Source organism: Saccopteryx leptura, chromosome 1 (assembly GCF_036850995.1).
Source record: "Saccopteryx leptura isolate mSacLep1 chromosome 1, mSacLep1_pri_phased_curated, whole genome shotgun sequence".
Taxonomy (NCBI): domain Eukaryota; kingdom Metazoa; phylum Chordata; class Mammalia; order Chiroptera; family Emballonuridae; genus Saccopteryx; species Saccopteryx leptura.
The window spans coordinates 387,581,292-387,597,147 of NC_089503.1; the positions used below are offsets into that span (position 1 = coordinate 387,581,292).

Consider the following 15,856-nt stretch of genomic DNA (forward strand, 5'->3'; position numbering starts at 1 on the left):
GCAGAGACGGGCAGGTGGCGGGGTTGGGTGGCAGAGGGGGCGGTGGCGAGGGGGGCGGCTCAGGCCAGAGCTTGGGCAGGTTCTTCTGCGTGGCTGGTGTGGAGCCAGAGAGCTGAGGCCCGGGGGGGGGGGAGGGGAGGAAGGTCAGGGTCCCACTCTCCTCTCTTTCTTCTTGATGGATGTACGGAGAAAGGCCCGTTGTTTGAAATACGGACTCCCCAAGGCCGATGGGCCTGAGGCCGTTCCAGGAGTGGGCGGGGCAGTGGGCAGGGGCCTCGGAACAGGCAAGTGGATGGCAGGACGTCCGGGGCTATAAGTGGCCGGGCCGGGGCCTTCGCCCGGGTCTCCGGCCATGCTGCTCCTCGGCCTGCTGCTGCTGACCACGCTGGCCGGTGCCCGCCTGCTGTGGGGCCGGTGGAAGCTCCGGAGCCTCCACCTGCCGCCGCTGGTGCCCGGCTTCCTGCACCTACGGCAGCCCAACCTCCCCGCCCACCTGCTCGGCCTGGCTGACCAGCACGGGCCCGTCTACCGGCTGCGTCTCGGGCTGCGAGGTGAGCGCCACCCCCGGCCCAGCCGCCCTGCCTGCCCACGCTGGGTGGGGGGGCGCTCCCTGCTGACGCCCCACTCTGGTGCTCCTCCAGAGGTGGTGGTGCTGAACTCCAAGAGGACCATCGAGGAGGCCATGGTCAAGAAGTGGGTGGACTTTGCCGGCCGACCCCACATCCCATCCTGTAAGGGGCCAGGAGGGGCCGGGGCCGGGGCCGGGGCGGGGGCGGTGAGGCAGGAAAGGAAGGCCTGGCCCGGTTCCCCGTGGTCAGCTCGGACCCCCGCACCCCACTCCTGCGTGCAGACAAGCTGGTGTCGCCGCACAACCAGGACCTCTCGCTTGGGGACTACACCCAGCTCTGGAAGGCCCACAAGAGACTCACGCGCTCCGCTCTGCTGCTGGGCGTGCGCGGCTCCATGGAGCCCCTGGTGGAGCAGCTGACCCAGAAGTTCTGTGAGGTCAGGCTGGGCCCTGTGGTCACCCCGGCCGGCCTCCCGGCGCCCAGCAGCCCCGGCACGCTCGGTCCCCCCCCACCCAGTTCTCACACTCCCCCGCTCAGCTCTCTCTCTCCCCCCCCCCCAGTTCTCACACTCCCCCGCTCAGCTCTCTCTCTCCCCCGCTCAGCTCTCTCTCTCCTCCGCTCAGCTCTCTCTCTCCCCCCCCCAGTTCTCACACTCCCCCGCTCAGCTCTCTCTCTCCCCCCCCAGTTCTCACACTCCCCCGCTCAGCTCTCTCTCTCCCCCGCTCAGCTCTCTCTCCCCCCCCCAGTTCTCACACTCCCCCGCTCAGCTCTCTCTCCCCCCCCAGTTCTCACACTCCCCCGCTCAGCTCTCTCTCCCCCCCGCTCAGCTCTCTCTCCCCCCCCGCTCAGCTCTCTCTCTCCCCCGCTCAGCTCTCTCTCTCCCCCGCTCAGCTCTCTCTCTCCCCCCAGCGCATGAGAGCCCAGGCGGGCGCCCCCGTGGCTATCCAGAAGGAGTTCTCCTTCCTCACCTGCAGCATCATCTGTTGCCTCACCTTTGGAGACCAGGTCAGGGCCCCTCACGCTCCCCTAGGCCGGGGCCCAGCCCTCTGCACCCCTCCCGCCCCCCTCCTGTCCAGAACTGAGAGGATCCCCTCCCCCACAGGAGGACACCCTAGTGCGTGTCATCCACGACTGTGTCCAGGACTTGATGGAAACCTGGGACCACTGGTCCATCCAGATTTTGGACGTGGTTCCCATCCTCAGGGTGAGAGGCTGAGCCCAGACTCCCCGGCCCCCGGGAGCGGGTGGGGCCAAGCCTCCTTCCCGGCAACTGTGCTCTCGCTCCTTGAACAGTTCTTCCCCAGCCCCGGCCTCTGGAGGCTGAAGCAGGCCATGGCCAACAGGGACCACATTGTGGAGGAGCAGCTGAGGCAGCACAAGGTGGGCACCGCGCGAGGACCGGGCCCTCAGCCCACAGCCCTCAGCTCACAGCCCACAGTCGCCTCTGCAGGGATAGGCTAGTTCTTGGGCGCCCCACCCGTCCTGGGCCTGTGCCGTCCCGGCCCCTTCTCCCACTCAGGGCCCCTCCCGTCCTCAGGAGAGTATGGTGGCCGGCCGTTGGAGGGACATGACGGACTACATGCTCCAGGGTGTGGGGAAGCCGAGAGTGGAAGGGGGCCCTGGACAGCTCCTGGAAGGGCACGTGCGCATGTCGGTGGTGGACCTTTTCATTGGGGGCACGGAGACCACGTCTACTACCCTCTCCTGGGCTGTGGTGTTCCTGCTTCACCACCCTGAGGTGAGCCCTGGGTGGGTGGGGGGCAGGTCCTGGCCTCTCGGGGCTCCACCTGGTGCGGGCTGTGTCGCCGCGGTGGGGGTGGGGAGCTTCTCCTGATTGGCACAGAGCCCGCCCCCCCGCCCCCCGCGGTGGTGGGTGGCCGCTGAGCCTCAGGGCTGGGCCCCACACGGGGCTTCTCCCATTCCCCAGGTCCAGCAGCGCCTGCAGGAGGAGCTGGACCGTGAGCTGGGCACTGGGGCCTGGAGCGCGGGGGTCCGGTACAAGGACCGCGCACGGCTGCCCTTGCTCAACGCCACCATCGCGGAGGTGCTGCGTCTGCGGCCCGTGGTGCCCCTGGCGCTGCCGCACCGCACCACGCGGCCCAGCAGGTGAGTCCGCAAAGCTGGGGTGAGCCGGGATGGCTGGTGGTGGTGGTGGTGGTGGTGGTGGGTGCCTGGCAGGCCCCTCTAACTCCACCCCGTCCTCAGCATCTCCGGCTACGACATCCCCGAGGGCACGGTGGTCATCCCCAACCTCCAAGGCGCCCACCTGGACAAGACGGTCTGGGAGCGACCACACGAATTCTGGCCCGGTGCGCACGGGGGGTCGGGAAACCACGGGCGCGAGCAGCGCCAGCCGGGTCCCCAGCAGCCGCTGACCGGGTCTGTTCCTCCCCCGCCCCCGCAGACCGCTTCCTGTCGCCGGGCACGAGCCCCAGCGCGCTGGCCTTCGGCTGCGGCGCACGCGTGTGCCTGGGCGAGCCGCTGGCGCGCCTGGAGCTGTTCGTGGTGCTGGCGCGCCTGCTGCAGGCCTTCACGCTGCTGCCGGCGGCGGGCACTCTGCCCCCGCTGCAGCCTGACCCGCGCTCCGGGGTCAACCTCATGGTGCAGCCGTTCCGGGTGCGGTTGCAGCCCCGGGGGGGCGACGGCCCGGGAGAATGCCACTGACCACCAGCAGGACGGACGCGGGCGGCCTCGTGCCTCAGTTTCTCCTTTTATTGCTCCCATCCAGCCCCTTGCCCTCCCCCCCTGTAAACAAAGTGCCGTGAGATCGCGGCGGAGAAGGCTTCCTCTGGCGGCCGGGTGGTGAAGGCGGGCGCTAGGTGTCCCCTGCTCGCCGCCTCTCAGTGCTCGGCAGGCCGTTGTACCCTGGCGGGAGAGGTCAGCCGGGCTCGGCCTCCTCAGGTGGGGGCCCGGTAGCCTCTGGGTCGCAGCTTCATTTCCGTGAAGGGCACGGAGAAGTCGAAGCCCTTCCAGTGGTACCAGCTCACTCCCTGGAAGGGAGGTTGTGGTTGTGGACGGAGAGTCAAAGCAGACGTCCCATCCCTGTCCCTTTGGGGAGCTGCTCCCCAGAAATCAGCCAACCTTTTTCCCTCCCTGCCGCCTTCGTAACTGTCCACCGCAGAGGACCGAGGCTTAATTCTGAGCTGGCCCTTCCCCTCCAATAAATCGTCTCCTTACCCAAAACACCGTGGCGAGATGGCATTATTGTTCCCTGTCCCAGAGGCGGGCCCTTGGGGTTGTTACTTTGCCCTGCCCCACGACATGTCACCCCCAGGCAGGCGGAGCCCCCCATCACCCCGGCTGCTGCGTGGGCCCCAGGCCCCTCACCTGGTGATCCACGGTGCTCCCGTAGAGCCCGTTGAGGTTGGCATAGTGGCAGTTTCTGTACCACCAGGCGCCTCGGTAGGAGACGGCGCAGGAGATGAGCAGGTTGTTGGGGTCTCGGTCTCGGGCGGAGAAGACGCTGCCGCTGTGGTAGCTCATGGAGTCGCCTGGCGGGTGGGCGCGGGGAGGAGTGAGAGGCTCCCCTGCCCCCCCACACCCAGCCCCCAGGCCCAGCCCCCAGGCCCAGCCGGCCCCTACCCGCCGTGCCACGGTAGCCATCCAGGTGCAGGCGGTAGTAGTCGGCAGCCGAGTCGACCCTGAAGGAGTCGTACTGGGCAAACACGGCCTCGCCGCCGGCCCGCAGGTCCACGCGCATGGAGTAGTCACCGGCGCTGGTCAGGCTGTGCAGGGCCTCGTTGCCTGGGGGGGGGAAGCGTGCTCCCACCGCGGCCCTGAGGCCCACAGGCCCCTCCCTCCCTTCCCCGGTCCCGCAATCCCCGTGAGGCACTGACCCAGCCAGAACTCCCCGGAGATGTTCCCGAAACCTTGGGCATAATCCTCCCAGTCCCTCCAGAAGTCCGTGTGCCCGTCCACGCGACGCTGGAACACCTGGGAGGCAGTGGGTCACCATCAGCTCGTGGCTCCCGGGGCAGGCATCCCCCCCCCCCGGCTCCGGACTGCCACCCACCAGCCAGCCGCCACCGTCAGTCTCCATGTCACAAAACACGTTCAGGGGCCGCTCGCGGTTGCCATTGAGGAAGATGGTGGTGGTCCTCGAGGTGCCGGCCTGGTTCTGCATCTCCTCTCCGCAGTCCCGGGGGAAGGGGACCCGCAGTCCTCCTGGGGGAGAGGGTGGGACGGGGGGGGGGGGCAGTCCTTGATTCCCAAGCCCAGACCCCTGCCGCCCACTCAGCCTCGGCCTCGGCCCCGCCCCCGGAGTACCCGTGGTGAAGGAGGTGGAGATGGGGGGTGAGAAGCTCTCCCCCCACGCCGCCCGGAGCCACGCGCTGTAGCTGGTGGAGGGGAAGAGGCCCAGGAGCTGGTGCGAGGTGACGTCCCCACGGAGCAGGATCTCCTGTGGGATGCAGAAGGGGTGGGTCAGGGACTCAGGGGCGCAGAGGTGGAGCCCCACCGGGGACGAGGGGGGGTGCAGAAGCAGCCCCACCCCCCAGAAGGGAACCCTGGGCGGCGAGTTGGTCAGTGCGGCCGGCCGGGGTGGGGCCACCTGAATCTGTCCACCAGGCGTGTCATAGGTGAGCAGGTAGCCGGTTGGTGGCACTTGGGGCTTAGTCCACGTAAGCAGGGCTGTGCGGGGGGTCACTTCCTTGGCCTGCAAGTCCCGGGGGCCCTCCAGGCCTGGAGAAGGAGAAGCGGGGAGAGAAGAGGGAGGTGAGGCCTTTGCTTGCACCTGCCTCCCCCACCCCGTCCGCCCCGCCTCACAGAGGTACCGGTGGTGAAGGTGATGCTGGCTGGCGAGGTGAGGTTGGGGCCCCGCAGGCCGTGCACGGTGGCCGTGTAGTTGATGTGCAGCGCGAGGCCGTCCACGGGGTAGTCCACCGCGCTGCCCGGGGCCGAGGCCTGCAGACCGGGGGCTGGGCACGGGGGCGTCAGCGGCTGCCCACCTGCCCCGCCAGGGCCCAGCGGGCCTCCGCTCTCCCCCCCTGCACGAGCGCCCCGCGGAAGCCTGAGCACCACTCACCGCCTGGGCCCGTGACCCGGACGTCGTAGGTGTCCACGGGAGCCCGGGGGGGCTTCCAGTGCAGCAGGGCGGCCCCCTCGGTCAGGTTCAGGGCGCGCAGCTGGGTGGGGCCGTCGGGGACTGCGGGGAGCGCGGGGCTCAGAGAAGACCCCCCCTCGCTGTTCTCCCCACCACACCCCTGCACCCGGACCCTCCAACACCAGTCCCCCCACGGCCTCGTGGTCTCCCCTGCCCGCCCGCGCCGCCCCGCTCACCCGTGGTGAGGAAGCCTGTGAGAGGCTCACTCTCCTCGAAGCCACGGACGGAAACCACCGTCACTTCGTAGTGAGCACCCGAGATCAGCCCCTGGAGTTTCTGGGTCTGGGTTCGGCCGTCCACTTTCACGCTTTGGGGCTCCCCTGTAAACACGGGGGCGGGGATTGAGGGGTTGCCCAGGGAAGCCGGCAGGGGCTGCAGGGTGGGCGGAGTGGAGGGCGCAGGGGAGAGGGGAGCCAATGGGGGCTCGGACAAGGGGCGTGTCACCTCCTTCCGCCAGCTGGTAGGAGACTTTGAAGCTGTCCACACGGGATGGCGGGGGCGTCCAGCTGACCCTGGCTGAGGTCTCTCCAATTTCACTGAACTGGAGGTCCCGGGGGCTCTCCAGAACTGAGGGCAGAGGTGTGCCAAGGAACGGTGGTGAGGGCACGGGGCTCCTGCCCCGTGCTCCCCTCCCCCTCCCCCTCCTGCTCCTCCTCCTCTTCCGGGGCCCCCTGGCTCCAGGCGTGGACGTGGGAGTCGCCTCGCGCCCTGCACCGCTCAGCAGCCTCACCTGGGCTGAGCGTCCGGGCGGTGCCCTGCACGCTGTCGGCCTTGTGGGGCCCGCGCAGCCCGTACAGCGTGAGGCTGTACAGGGTCCCAGGACGCAGGTCCCGCAGCACGGCCGAGTGCCGCGTCCCCGGCACGGTCAGCTCGCGCTGCAGCAGGGGACGCGGATAGGGCTCCAGAGTGCTCGCGGAGGGGACTCCGTAGCGGAGCAGGAAAGAGTCGAAGGCCCCAGGGGGTGCCTCCCAGTTAAGCCGCAGGGAGCTGGTGGTCACATCGGTCACGGAGAGCTGGGACAGCCGGGGCCCGGGCTCCCCGGGGGTCTGGCCGGCAGGAGCTGCCCCTGTGCAGAGCGCGTGGGAGGGAAAAGGGTTTGGAAACAGAAGCAAAGCAGCTGGTGACCTGGGACAGGGCCCCTCAGCCAACCCACCCTGGCCCCTCATTCCTAGTGTGTCAAGTGGAGCTAAGGAGGAGCTGACACCCACCAGAGGACCCACAGTGACATGTGCAGAGCCAGGGCTCCTCCCTCCACGGTCACCTCCCCACACTCACCCCCTGGGTTCCCCAGGCCCAGACCCAAGCGGGCCCTTGCCTGCCGCTACCTGTGGTGCCCTCGGCTGAGACGGGTCCCAGGCGCTTCCCGTCCTGGAGGCCGTAGAGGAAGAACTTGTAGAGCGTGCTGGGCTCCAGGCCCGACACCAGCACCTTGTTCTGGTCGCCTCCCACGAGCAAGGCCTGGGGCTGTCCGTCTGGGTCCCAGTACTGCACCACGAAGGAGTCAAAGGGGCCCTGGGCCACCGTCCACGCAAGGCGCAGGGAGTCTGGGGTCCTGTCGGTCACTGCCAGCACCCCTAGGTGCGGCCCTTCGGGGGACTCGGGGACCTCTGTGCTGGGGTGCCAGGGGGCGGGGGAGTCCTCTTCTGGAGCTGTGGGAGAGGCCCAGGGGAGGAGTGTGTGTGTGTGCACGTGTGTGCATGTGTGTGCACGCGTGTGCATGCGTGTGCACGCAGAGGGCCCTCCCAACTCCCTTGCACCTTACAAAGAGGGGGTTCCGGGTGTCCCAGGGCTGAGGTGGGGACTTTACGGTCCGGCCGTGGAAGCCAGGGTTAGAGAAGACAGGGACCAAGCTCTCCTGCCACCTCCCTGCCCTGGTGCTGAGGCCCACGCCCGGTCCTCCCTGGGAGGCCCCATGACGCCTCTGTGGGCGCCCCTGCTGGGCCTGAACCCGCGGTGTCTCATCCCCACCCCGTGTCTGAGGACTCCTGTACTGACGGCCTGAGGCAGGACTAAGTGACCAGAACTAGGGAGGGCTGCGTATGGAGGAGGCTGGTGAACAAGGTTCGAATCTGCCCTGCCCGTAGGGCCGCCGTGGGGAAGAGTCCGCCCCCGCGCACACACACACACACACACACACACACAGCCGCCGTGGGGAAGAGTCCGCCCCCGCACACACACACACACAGCCGCCGTGGGGAAGAGTCTGCCCCCGCACACACACACACACACACACAGCCGCCTTGGGGAAGAGTCTGCCCCCGCGCACACACACACACACACAGCCGCCGTGGGGAAGAGTCCGCCCCCGCACACACACACACACAGCCGCCGTGGGGAAGAGTCCGCCCCCGCACACACACACACACACACACACACACAGCCGCCGTGGGGAAGAGTCCGCCCCCGCACACACACACACACAGCCGCCGTGGGGAAGAGTCCGCCCCCGCACACACACACACACACACAGCCGCCGTGGGGAAGAGTCCGCCCCCGCACACACACACACACACACACACAGCCGCCGTGGGGAAGAGTCCGCCCCCGCACACACACACACAGCCGCCGTGGGGAAGAGTCCGCCCCCGCACACACACACACACACAGCCGCCGTGGGGAAGAGTCCGCCCCCGCACACACACACACACACACACACACAGCCGCCGTGGGGAAGAGTCCGCCCCCGCACACACACACACAGCCGCCGTGGGGAAGAGTCCGCCCCCGCACACACACACACACAGCCGCCGTGGGGAAGAGTCCGCCCCCGCGCACACACACACACACACACACACACACAGCCGCCGTGGGGAAGAGTCCGCCCCCGCACACACACACACACAGCCGCCGTGGGGAAGAGTCTGCCCCCGCGCACACACACACACACACACACACCTGCCTTGGGGAAGAGTCTGCCCCCCCGCGCGCACACACACACACACACACACACACACACACAGCCGCCATGGGGAAGAGTCCGCCCCCGCGCGCGCACACACACACACACACACACAGCCGCCATGGGGAAGAGTCCGCCCCCGCGCGCACACACACACACACACACACACACAGCCGCCATGGGGAAGAGTCCCCCCCCGCGCGCGCACACACACACACACACACAGCCGCCATGGGGAAGAGTCCGCCCCCGCGCACACACACACACACACACACACACACAGCCGCCATGGGGAAGAGTCCACCCCCGCGCGCGCGCGCGCACACACACACACACACACACACACAGCCGCCATGGGGAAGAGTCCGCCCCCGCACACACACACACACAGCCGCCATGGGGAAGAGTCCGCCCCCGCACACACACACACACAGCCGCCATGGGGAAGAGTCCGCCCCCGCGCACACACACACACACAGCCGCCATGGGGAAGAGTCCGCCCCCGCGCACACACACACACACAGCCGCCATGGGGAAGAGTCCGCCCCCGCGCACACACACACACACAGCCGCCATGGGGAAGAGTCCACCCCCGCGCACACACACACACACAGCCGCCATGGGGAAGAGTCCGCCCCCGCGCGCGCACACACACACACACACACAGCCGCCATGGGGAAGAGTCCGCCCCCGCGCGCACACACACACACACACACACACAGCCGCCATGGGGAAGAGTCCGCCCCTGCGCACACACACACACACAGCCGCCATGGGGAAGAGTCCGCCCCCGCGCACACACACACACACAGCCGCCATGGGGAAGAGTCCGCCCCCGCGCACACACACACACACAGCCGCCATGGGGAAGAGTCCACCCCCGCGCACACACACACACACAGCCGCCATGGGGAAGAGTCCGCCCCCGCGCGCACACACACACACACACACACACACAGCCGCCATGGGGAAGAGTCCGCCCCCGCGCGCACACACACACACACACACACACACAGCCGCCGTGGGGAAGAGTCCGCCCCCGCACACACACACACACACACACACACAGCCGCCATGGGGAAGAGTCCGCCCCCGCACACACACACACACACACACACACACACACAGCCGCTGCCGCCCGGGCCCCCCCCACGCACCCGCAGCCCCTGCTGGTTCCTTTGCCCTTTGCGGGTTTGCTCTCCAGTGATTTTCCATTTGAGAAAAGTTTCCTGACTCATCCCGGGGCGGGGCGAGGTACCCCTATCTGGACAAGGCCACCCTGCCGGACGCGGGGAGCAGCCTAGCACTGGGGCAGGGGAAGCGGTGTCGGGAGATGGAAGTCCACTGCCCGGGCCGCTCCTGGACACCTGGCCCTGGCTGTGCACGACCCCTCGTCGCCGTCAGAGCTGGTTCTCAGCACCTTCCTCCGGGACCGGGCAGGGCTCCACCACACCCCTGCCCACCCCGGCCAGTCCCTGCATCTTCAGCCCAGACCCACGCAGGCGGGCGCGCTAGGGCCGCACAGGACAGCCTGCCACGCACCTGTCACTCCCAGGACGGAGACGGGGCCCAGGCGCTGTCCTCCCAGGAGCCCGTAGAGCAGGAACTTGTACTTCCTGTCAGGCTCCAAGCCATCTATGGTGGCCTCCCGCTGGGCTGCGGCCATGGGCACTGCCCGGGGCTGCCCGGTTGTGTCCCTGTACTGGACCACAAAGGAGTCGAAGGGGCCTTGGGCCACCGTCCACACAAGGCGCAGGGAGTCTGGGGTCTCATCTGTCACCATCAGCTCCCCCAGGCGGGGTGGGGGCTGCCGCTCCTTCTCCGGGGGAGCTGTGGGGAGAGGAGGGGCAGCCGCTCTTAGAGGTGCCTTCACGTCCACCCTGGACTTCCAGGAGGCGTGGGGGGTCTGGGAAAGGGTCCCTGAAGTGTGGCTTCAAGGACAGCCACTCAGAAGACAAGTCTGCTCCAGTCCTGTCATTTTTTTTTTTTTTTCAGTGAAGGGAAGAGAGACAGACAGACTCCCGCATGCGCCCGACCGGGATCCACCCGGCATGCCCACCAGGGGGCGATGCTCTGTCCATCTGGGGCCCTTGCTCTGTTGCTCAGCAACTGAGCTCTTAGTGCTTGAGGCAGAGGCCATGGAGCCATCCTCCGTGCTGGGAGGCTCCAGCTGAGCCATGGCTGTGGGAGGGGAAGAAAGAGAGAAAGAGAGAGAAGAGGGGGAGGGTGGAGAAGCAGATGGGTGCTTCTCCTGTGTGCCCTGACTGGGACTGGAACCCCGGACAGCCACATGCCGGGCGGATGCTCTGCCGCTGAGCCCACCAGCCAGGGCCAGTCCTGTCCTACAGAAAGCAGGGTGGGTCGCCTGGTCCCCTCCTCCAGAGGCCGTGCCCAGGCTCCTCCCTACCCCACTCCCTCCCTGCTGGGAACAGGGTGCAGGAAGTGCACAGAAGATCACCAAATGGGAGACTGGTGACTGGGGCTGCTGAGAAGGGCCTCAGTTTCCCCCCATCCCCAGTCCCCTGGGAAGAAAGATGGCTAGAGCTGAGGAAAGTTCCCAGAGGGCGTCTGGGTTGTCAGGTTGACAGTAAGAGCCAGGGTGGGCAGCTGGTCAAGCTCACGGGCTGCCGTTGCCCAGCACGACTATCCACTCACTCTCTATCAGCCTGGGCCTTCCTTCCACCCCCCCCAGCCCCGCAGTAACCCCTAGGCCATGCAGCTGGGTGAAGAGGGCGGGGTGGGGTTGGGGAGAGCCAGGGGCAGAGCTGGGAGAGACCCACTGACTGACGGGGATGGCGAGGAAGCCTGGATCCAGGCCCCTAATGAGGGTTCAGGGATGAGGGTTATGGCCATGTGCCCCACCCCTGCTGTCTGGCCAAGGTGGTTCATGGTCCTGGGAGCGAGGTGAGGTGACCCCCCTCCACGCCTTCCCGGGCGGGGGACTGAGTTGGCACAGGGACACCAGATTTTTCACTGTGTCTTTGCAGCCAAACCCTCTGCATTCCCCACCTCTTGCCGCAGAACCAGGACGGAGGGAGGAGGGTGTGAGCATTTATCAAGTGCCATCGGTATGATTCGTCACCGTCACGCTGGTGTGAAAACCGGGGTTCAAGGAAGAGAGGTGGCTTGTCGGGGGCTTGTTCGTGGCCACACAGTTGGCAATCGGAATGTCAACACGGGTCTGCTGGGCTCTGAAGCCTGGACTGTTTTTATGTCATTACCAGTTGGTGAACGGGAAAAAGATAATGCACACAAAATGCTCGGAGCTGCGCCCGGCATCTGGTAGGGAGGCAGTGAGAGTGTGCGTTTGCTGCTACGATTGTCACGCCGAGGCTGGCGGAGAGGAGCCAGCTTCGCGGGAGGGCCACAGGCCAGCGCTGGGAGTGGCGGGGCGCAAGGCGGGGGCTCACCCGTGGTGCCCTCGGCAGAGACGGGGCCCAGCTGCCTCCTGCCTGCCAGTCCATAGAGCTGGAACTTGTACTTTCTGTTGGGCTCCAGGCCGGGGATGGTGACCGCTAGCTGGTCTGCGGCCACGGGCACCACCTGGGGCTGCCCATCCCTGTCCTTGTACCGCACCACGAAGGAGTCGAATTCGCCCTGGGGGACCGTCCACGCGAGGACCACAGAGTCTGGGGTCACGTCCGTCACTGTCAGCTCCCCCAGGCGAGGAGAAGGCTTTGTGTCTGGCACTGGAAAGACAGAGAGACAGGTACGTGGGGAGAGACAGACAGGGGGTGACAGGCAGACAGAGCTTCCTCGGGGCCACATCAGGAAGGGGGAGGCTGACGCACAGGGACGAGAGGAGCCGGCGAAGAAAGCAGGTGTCCCTCACAGGAGGAGCAGGGGGAGGATGGGGCCCGGGGCCCAGGGGGTGCAGGACTGGACGTCACTGAACCCCGTAAAGAGACGGGTCTGGAGTCCCTGCGGTCTGGCGTGTGGCGCACAGAAGGTGACATTCCCACGGCTGCCGCAGGGGGCGAGGGACGGTCAAAAGGCTCCAGGGGCAGCGGTGGCCTCTGGCCCTCACTCACGGGTCTTGGCATCTGCAGAGAGCGGGCCGTGCCTTTTGCCGTCCTGCATTCCGAAGAGCAGGAACTTGTACTTGCGGGCAGGGGCCAGGTCGGAGACGGTGGCCTCGCGGAGCTCCCCGTCCATGGGCACTGTCCGGGGCTGCCCCTGCCCGTCCCTGTACTGGATCAGGAAGGAGTCAAAGGGGCCCTGGGCCACCGCCCAGGACAGGTGCACGGTGTCGGAGGTCACGGCTCCCACGGCCAGCTCCTGCAGGTGGGGCGTCACCGGCGGCTCCGTGGGCAGGGAGGCTGGAACAGAGAAGGGGAAGCCCAGGGCTCTCTGGCCGTCCTGGAGAGGTAATGCTTCCTCGCTGTGAGCAAACAGCCCAGCAGAGTGTTCTGGGGGCCCAGGCACTGGGGAGCATGCACACAAGTGTGGTAGGTGCTGTTAACCGTCATCCCGCTTGTGCAGAGATCAGTGGCTACAAATGGCAAGAAGCACGTGCACAATAAACAATCAGACCACCTGGCTGGTTAGCACAGGGGTAGAGCGTTGGCCTGGTGTGTGGATGGCCAGGGTTCGATTCCTGGTCAGGACACACAGGAGAAGCACTCATCTGCTTCTCCACCCCTCACCCTCTTGCTTCTCTCTCTCTCCCTTCCTACAGCCATGGCTCAACTGGAGCAAGTTGGCCCCAGGCACTGAGAATGGCTCCATGGCCTCTGCCTCAGGCACTAAGAAGAGCCCAATTGCTGATCAACGGAGCAAGGGCCTCAGATAGGCAGAGCATCGCCCCCTAGTAAGATTGCCGGGTGGATCCCAGTTGGAGTGCATGCAGGACTCTATCTCTCTGCCTCCCCTCCTCTCACTAAATTTAAATAAAAAAGAGAGAAAAGAAATAAAATAAAATACTAAAAGAACACAAAAACAATCAGACCATTCACAGCAGAACTCAAACCTAGAGGACCTGGTTCCACACCCAATTCTGAGCTACTGAAATGCCCAGTCAGGGAGCCTGAGGAAGCCACATACGAACAAATCAGCAAGTCAGAGGTCCCGGATCAGGAGCAAAGGAAGAACTAGCAGGCGTCCCCAAACTACGGCCCACGGGCTGCAATGCGGCCCTCTGAGGCCATTTATCCAGCCCCCACTGCACTTCTGGAAGGGGCACCTCTTTCATTGGTGGTCAGTGAGAGGACCACTGTATTTGGCAGCCCTCCAATGGTCTGAGGGACAGTGAACTGGCCCCCTGTGTAAAAAGTTTGGAGACCCCTGATTATTAAGGTGTATGAGGCGCGAGCTCCATGCCCAGTAGGACCCGACAGTCCCCACCAGCCCTCACTCATCGAGGGCCAGGTGGGGGTGTGTCTCCGTGTGAGAAGGGAGAGGCCCTCGCCCAGGTATGACATGTGCGAAACCCACGGCAGACAGCAGAGGGGCAGAGGAAAACCCGTCCGCCCCCACTCACCGGTGAGGCCCACGGTGGACACGGGGCCCACGCGCCGGCCCCCGTGCAGGCCGTACAGGTGCATCTTGTACTTGCGCCCCGGCTCCAGGCCCCGCACGGTGACCTCCCGCTCCTCGCCCCCGACACGCACCGCCTGGGGCCGCCCGTCCCCGTCCTTGTACTGGACGGCAAAGGAGTCGAAGTGGCCCCGGGGGACAGTCCAGGAGAGGCTCAGCGAGTCCGGGGAGGAGCCGGTCAGCGTCAGCTCCCCCAGCAGGGGCTCCTCGGGGGGCCCCGGGGCCTCCGTGCCGGGCTCTGTGGGGCTGGGGGTCTCTTCCTCTGCAGCTGGGAGGGACAGACACGGGGGGGGGGGTTGAGCAGGGGCCGTGGGGTGTCCTCGGTCTTCCCCAGGCTGCGGTCACCTCTGGTCACTCCAGAGAAGGCCCTCCTGGGGGCTGGGTGGTCCCACTCAGTCCAACCTCACAGACATGCCCGGAGCCCCGGGGTCAGCTGTGGGCACCCAGGGCGGTCACCACACAGCCCACAGAGGCCCTTCTCTGCCCAGGGTCCCGCTGGTCCTCGGGGGGGGGGCACCACGTCCAGCCTCGAGCAGAGGGCCCCTGCCCCCTCTCCCCCCTCACAGGGTGTGGTCCCCCTGCAGGCTCCCCCCCAGGGCCCCAGCGCCCACTCACCCGTCACCCCGATGGCAGACACGGGGCCCTGGCGCTGGCCGTCGTGGACGCCGTACAGGTGCATCTTGTACTTGTGGTCGGGCTCCAGGCCCGAGACGGTGACCCCGTCCTCGTGTCCCGGCACCCGCACCGCCTTGGGCTGCCCGTCCCCGTTCTTGTACTGGACCAGGAAGTGGTCGAAGTGGCCCTCGGGGACGGTCCAGGAGAGGCTCAGGGAGTCGGGGGTGGCGGCGGTCACGGTCAGCTCCCCCAGGCGCGGCTCCTGGGGGGGCTTCCAGGCCTCTGCGCTGGTCTCTGTGGGGCTGGGGGCCTCCTCCACATTTACCTGGGGGGCTGAGAAAGAGATTGGGGATAGAGACTTGGGTGGTGACTTACTTTCCCGGTGACGTCTACAGTGACAACAGTCCATCCTGCTGACACCCCCCGAGCTGCAGAGCTGGACGCTGGCACGGCCTTTAGCGTGGCCACGTGGTTACCCTCTGGTGGAGAACGCTCCCACAGACTTCCACACCCGTCACGGACTTGTTGGCACAGACCTCCAGAAGGCGATTTGGACCACATGTCAGGAGCCAAAATAATGCTAATCTCCTTTGACCCAATAATCTCATTTCTGGGCAGCTATCCTAAGAAAATTATTGAAGAGCAGGAAAAGGTTGTATCAGAGGGGTTCAGTATGGGATTGCTCATGACAGCCAAGTGTGTCAGGGACCAAGTGACCCCGTAGAAGGTGATTGATTACGTTTGGCGCTTTGACCATGAAGCGTCAAATAACCATTAACGTGATGATTAATGTGGGCTCTGCAACCACAGGGCAGACGCTCACATGTAACCTGGGGACAGAGGGAATGAGAGCCAAGAATTAGGTCAACACTCGGCAGCTTTCGGGAATGCACAGAGGATGCTGTGCATGTCGTCATGACGGGCGGTAACTGGGTGAAAAGGTGGTCCGATGAGAGATGTTTTCCTTGTTCTCAAACTTTCCATCACGTTGCTATATTCTTTTCACTAGAAAAATACAGGCCCTGGCCTGTTGGCTCAGCAGTAGAGCATTAGCCCGGTGTCTGGATATTCCGGGTTCAATCCCCGGTCAGGGCACACAGGAGAAGTGACCATCTGCTTATCCACTGCTCCCTCTCT

The 15,856-nt window shown here is 66.1% G+C and overlaps 2 protein-coding genes across 3 annotated transcripts in view; one reads left to right on the plus strand and one right to left on the minus strand.

Moving 5' to 3' along the window:
* Positions 1 to 320: 320 nt before the first annotated feature.
* On the plus strand, positions 321 to 3,453 carry CYP21A2 (cytochrome P450 family 21 subfamily A member 2). 2 transcript variants are annotated; one of them, XM_066359810.1, is made up of 10 exons: positions 321 to 551; positions 642 to 731; positions 851 to 1,005; positions 1,479 to 1,574; positions 1,672 to 1,773; positions 1,863 to 1,949; positions 2,089 to 2,307; positions 2,497 to 2,675; positions 2,775 to 2,878; positions 2,974 to 3,453. In XM_066359810.1, the coding sequence occupies exons 1-10, from the start codon at positions 353 to 355 to the stop codon at positions 3,231 to 3,233; spliced, it is 1,491 nt and encodes a 496-aa protein (XP_066215907.1). In that variant the 5' UTR covers positions 321 to 352; the 3' UTR covers positions 3,234 to 3,453. The 2 variants fall into 2 exon arrangements, with proteins under 2 accessions (XP_066215907.1, XP_066215908.1); XM_066359811.1 differs by having other exon boundaries at positions 2,107 to 2,307; positions 2,974 to 3,452.
* The window catches only part of TNXB (tenascin XB), an 87,701-nt gene continuing 75,112 nt past the window's right edge, over positions 3,268 to 15,856 (minus strand). Inside the window, exons 28-45 of the mRNA XM_066359815.1 lie at positions 14,720 to 15,052; positions 14,049 to 14,372; positions 12,601 to 12,888; positions 11,980 to 12,258; positions 10,112 to 10,399; positions 6,996 to 7,319; positions 6,401 to 6,736; positions 6,115 to 6,237; positions 5,847 to 5,990; positions 5,593 to 5,712; positions 5,342 to 5,485; positions 5,119 to 5,249; positions 4,836 to 4,968; positions 4,582 to 4,733; positions 4,406 to 4,502; positions 4,152 to 4,313; positions 3,897 to 4,060; positions 3,268 to 3,559 (exon numbers count right to left, since the gene is read on the minus strand). Coding sequence (XP_066215912.1) covers positions 3,467 to 3,559; positions 3,897 to 4,060; positions 4,152 to 4,313; positions 4,406 to 4,502; positions 4,582 to 4,733; positions 4,836 to 4,968; positions 5,119 to 5,249; positions 5,342 to 5,485; positions 5,593 to 5,712; positions 5,847 to 5,990; positions 6,115 to 6,237; positions 6,401 to 6,736; positions 6,996 to 7,319; positions 10,112 to 10,399; positions 11,980 to 12,258; positions 12,601 to 12,888; positions 14,049 to 14,372; positions 14,720 to 15,052 — 3,635 coding nt within the window. The 3' untranslated portion in view covers positions 3,268 to 3,466. The remainder of the gene's footprint in view (positions 3,560 to 3,896; positions 4,061 to 4,151; positions 4,314 to 4,405; positions 4,503 to 4,581; positions 4,734 to 4,835; positions 4,969 to 5,118; positions 5,250 to 5,341; positions 5,486 to 5,592; positions 5,713 to 5,846; positions 5,991 to 6,114; positions 6,238 to 6,400; positions 6,737 to 6,995; positions 7,320 to 10,111; positions 10,400 to 11,979; positions 12,259 to 12,600; positions 12,889 to 14,048; positions 14,373 to 14,719; positions 15,053 to 15,856) is intronic.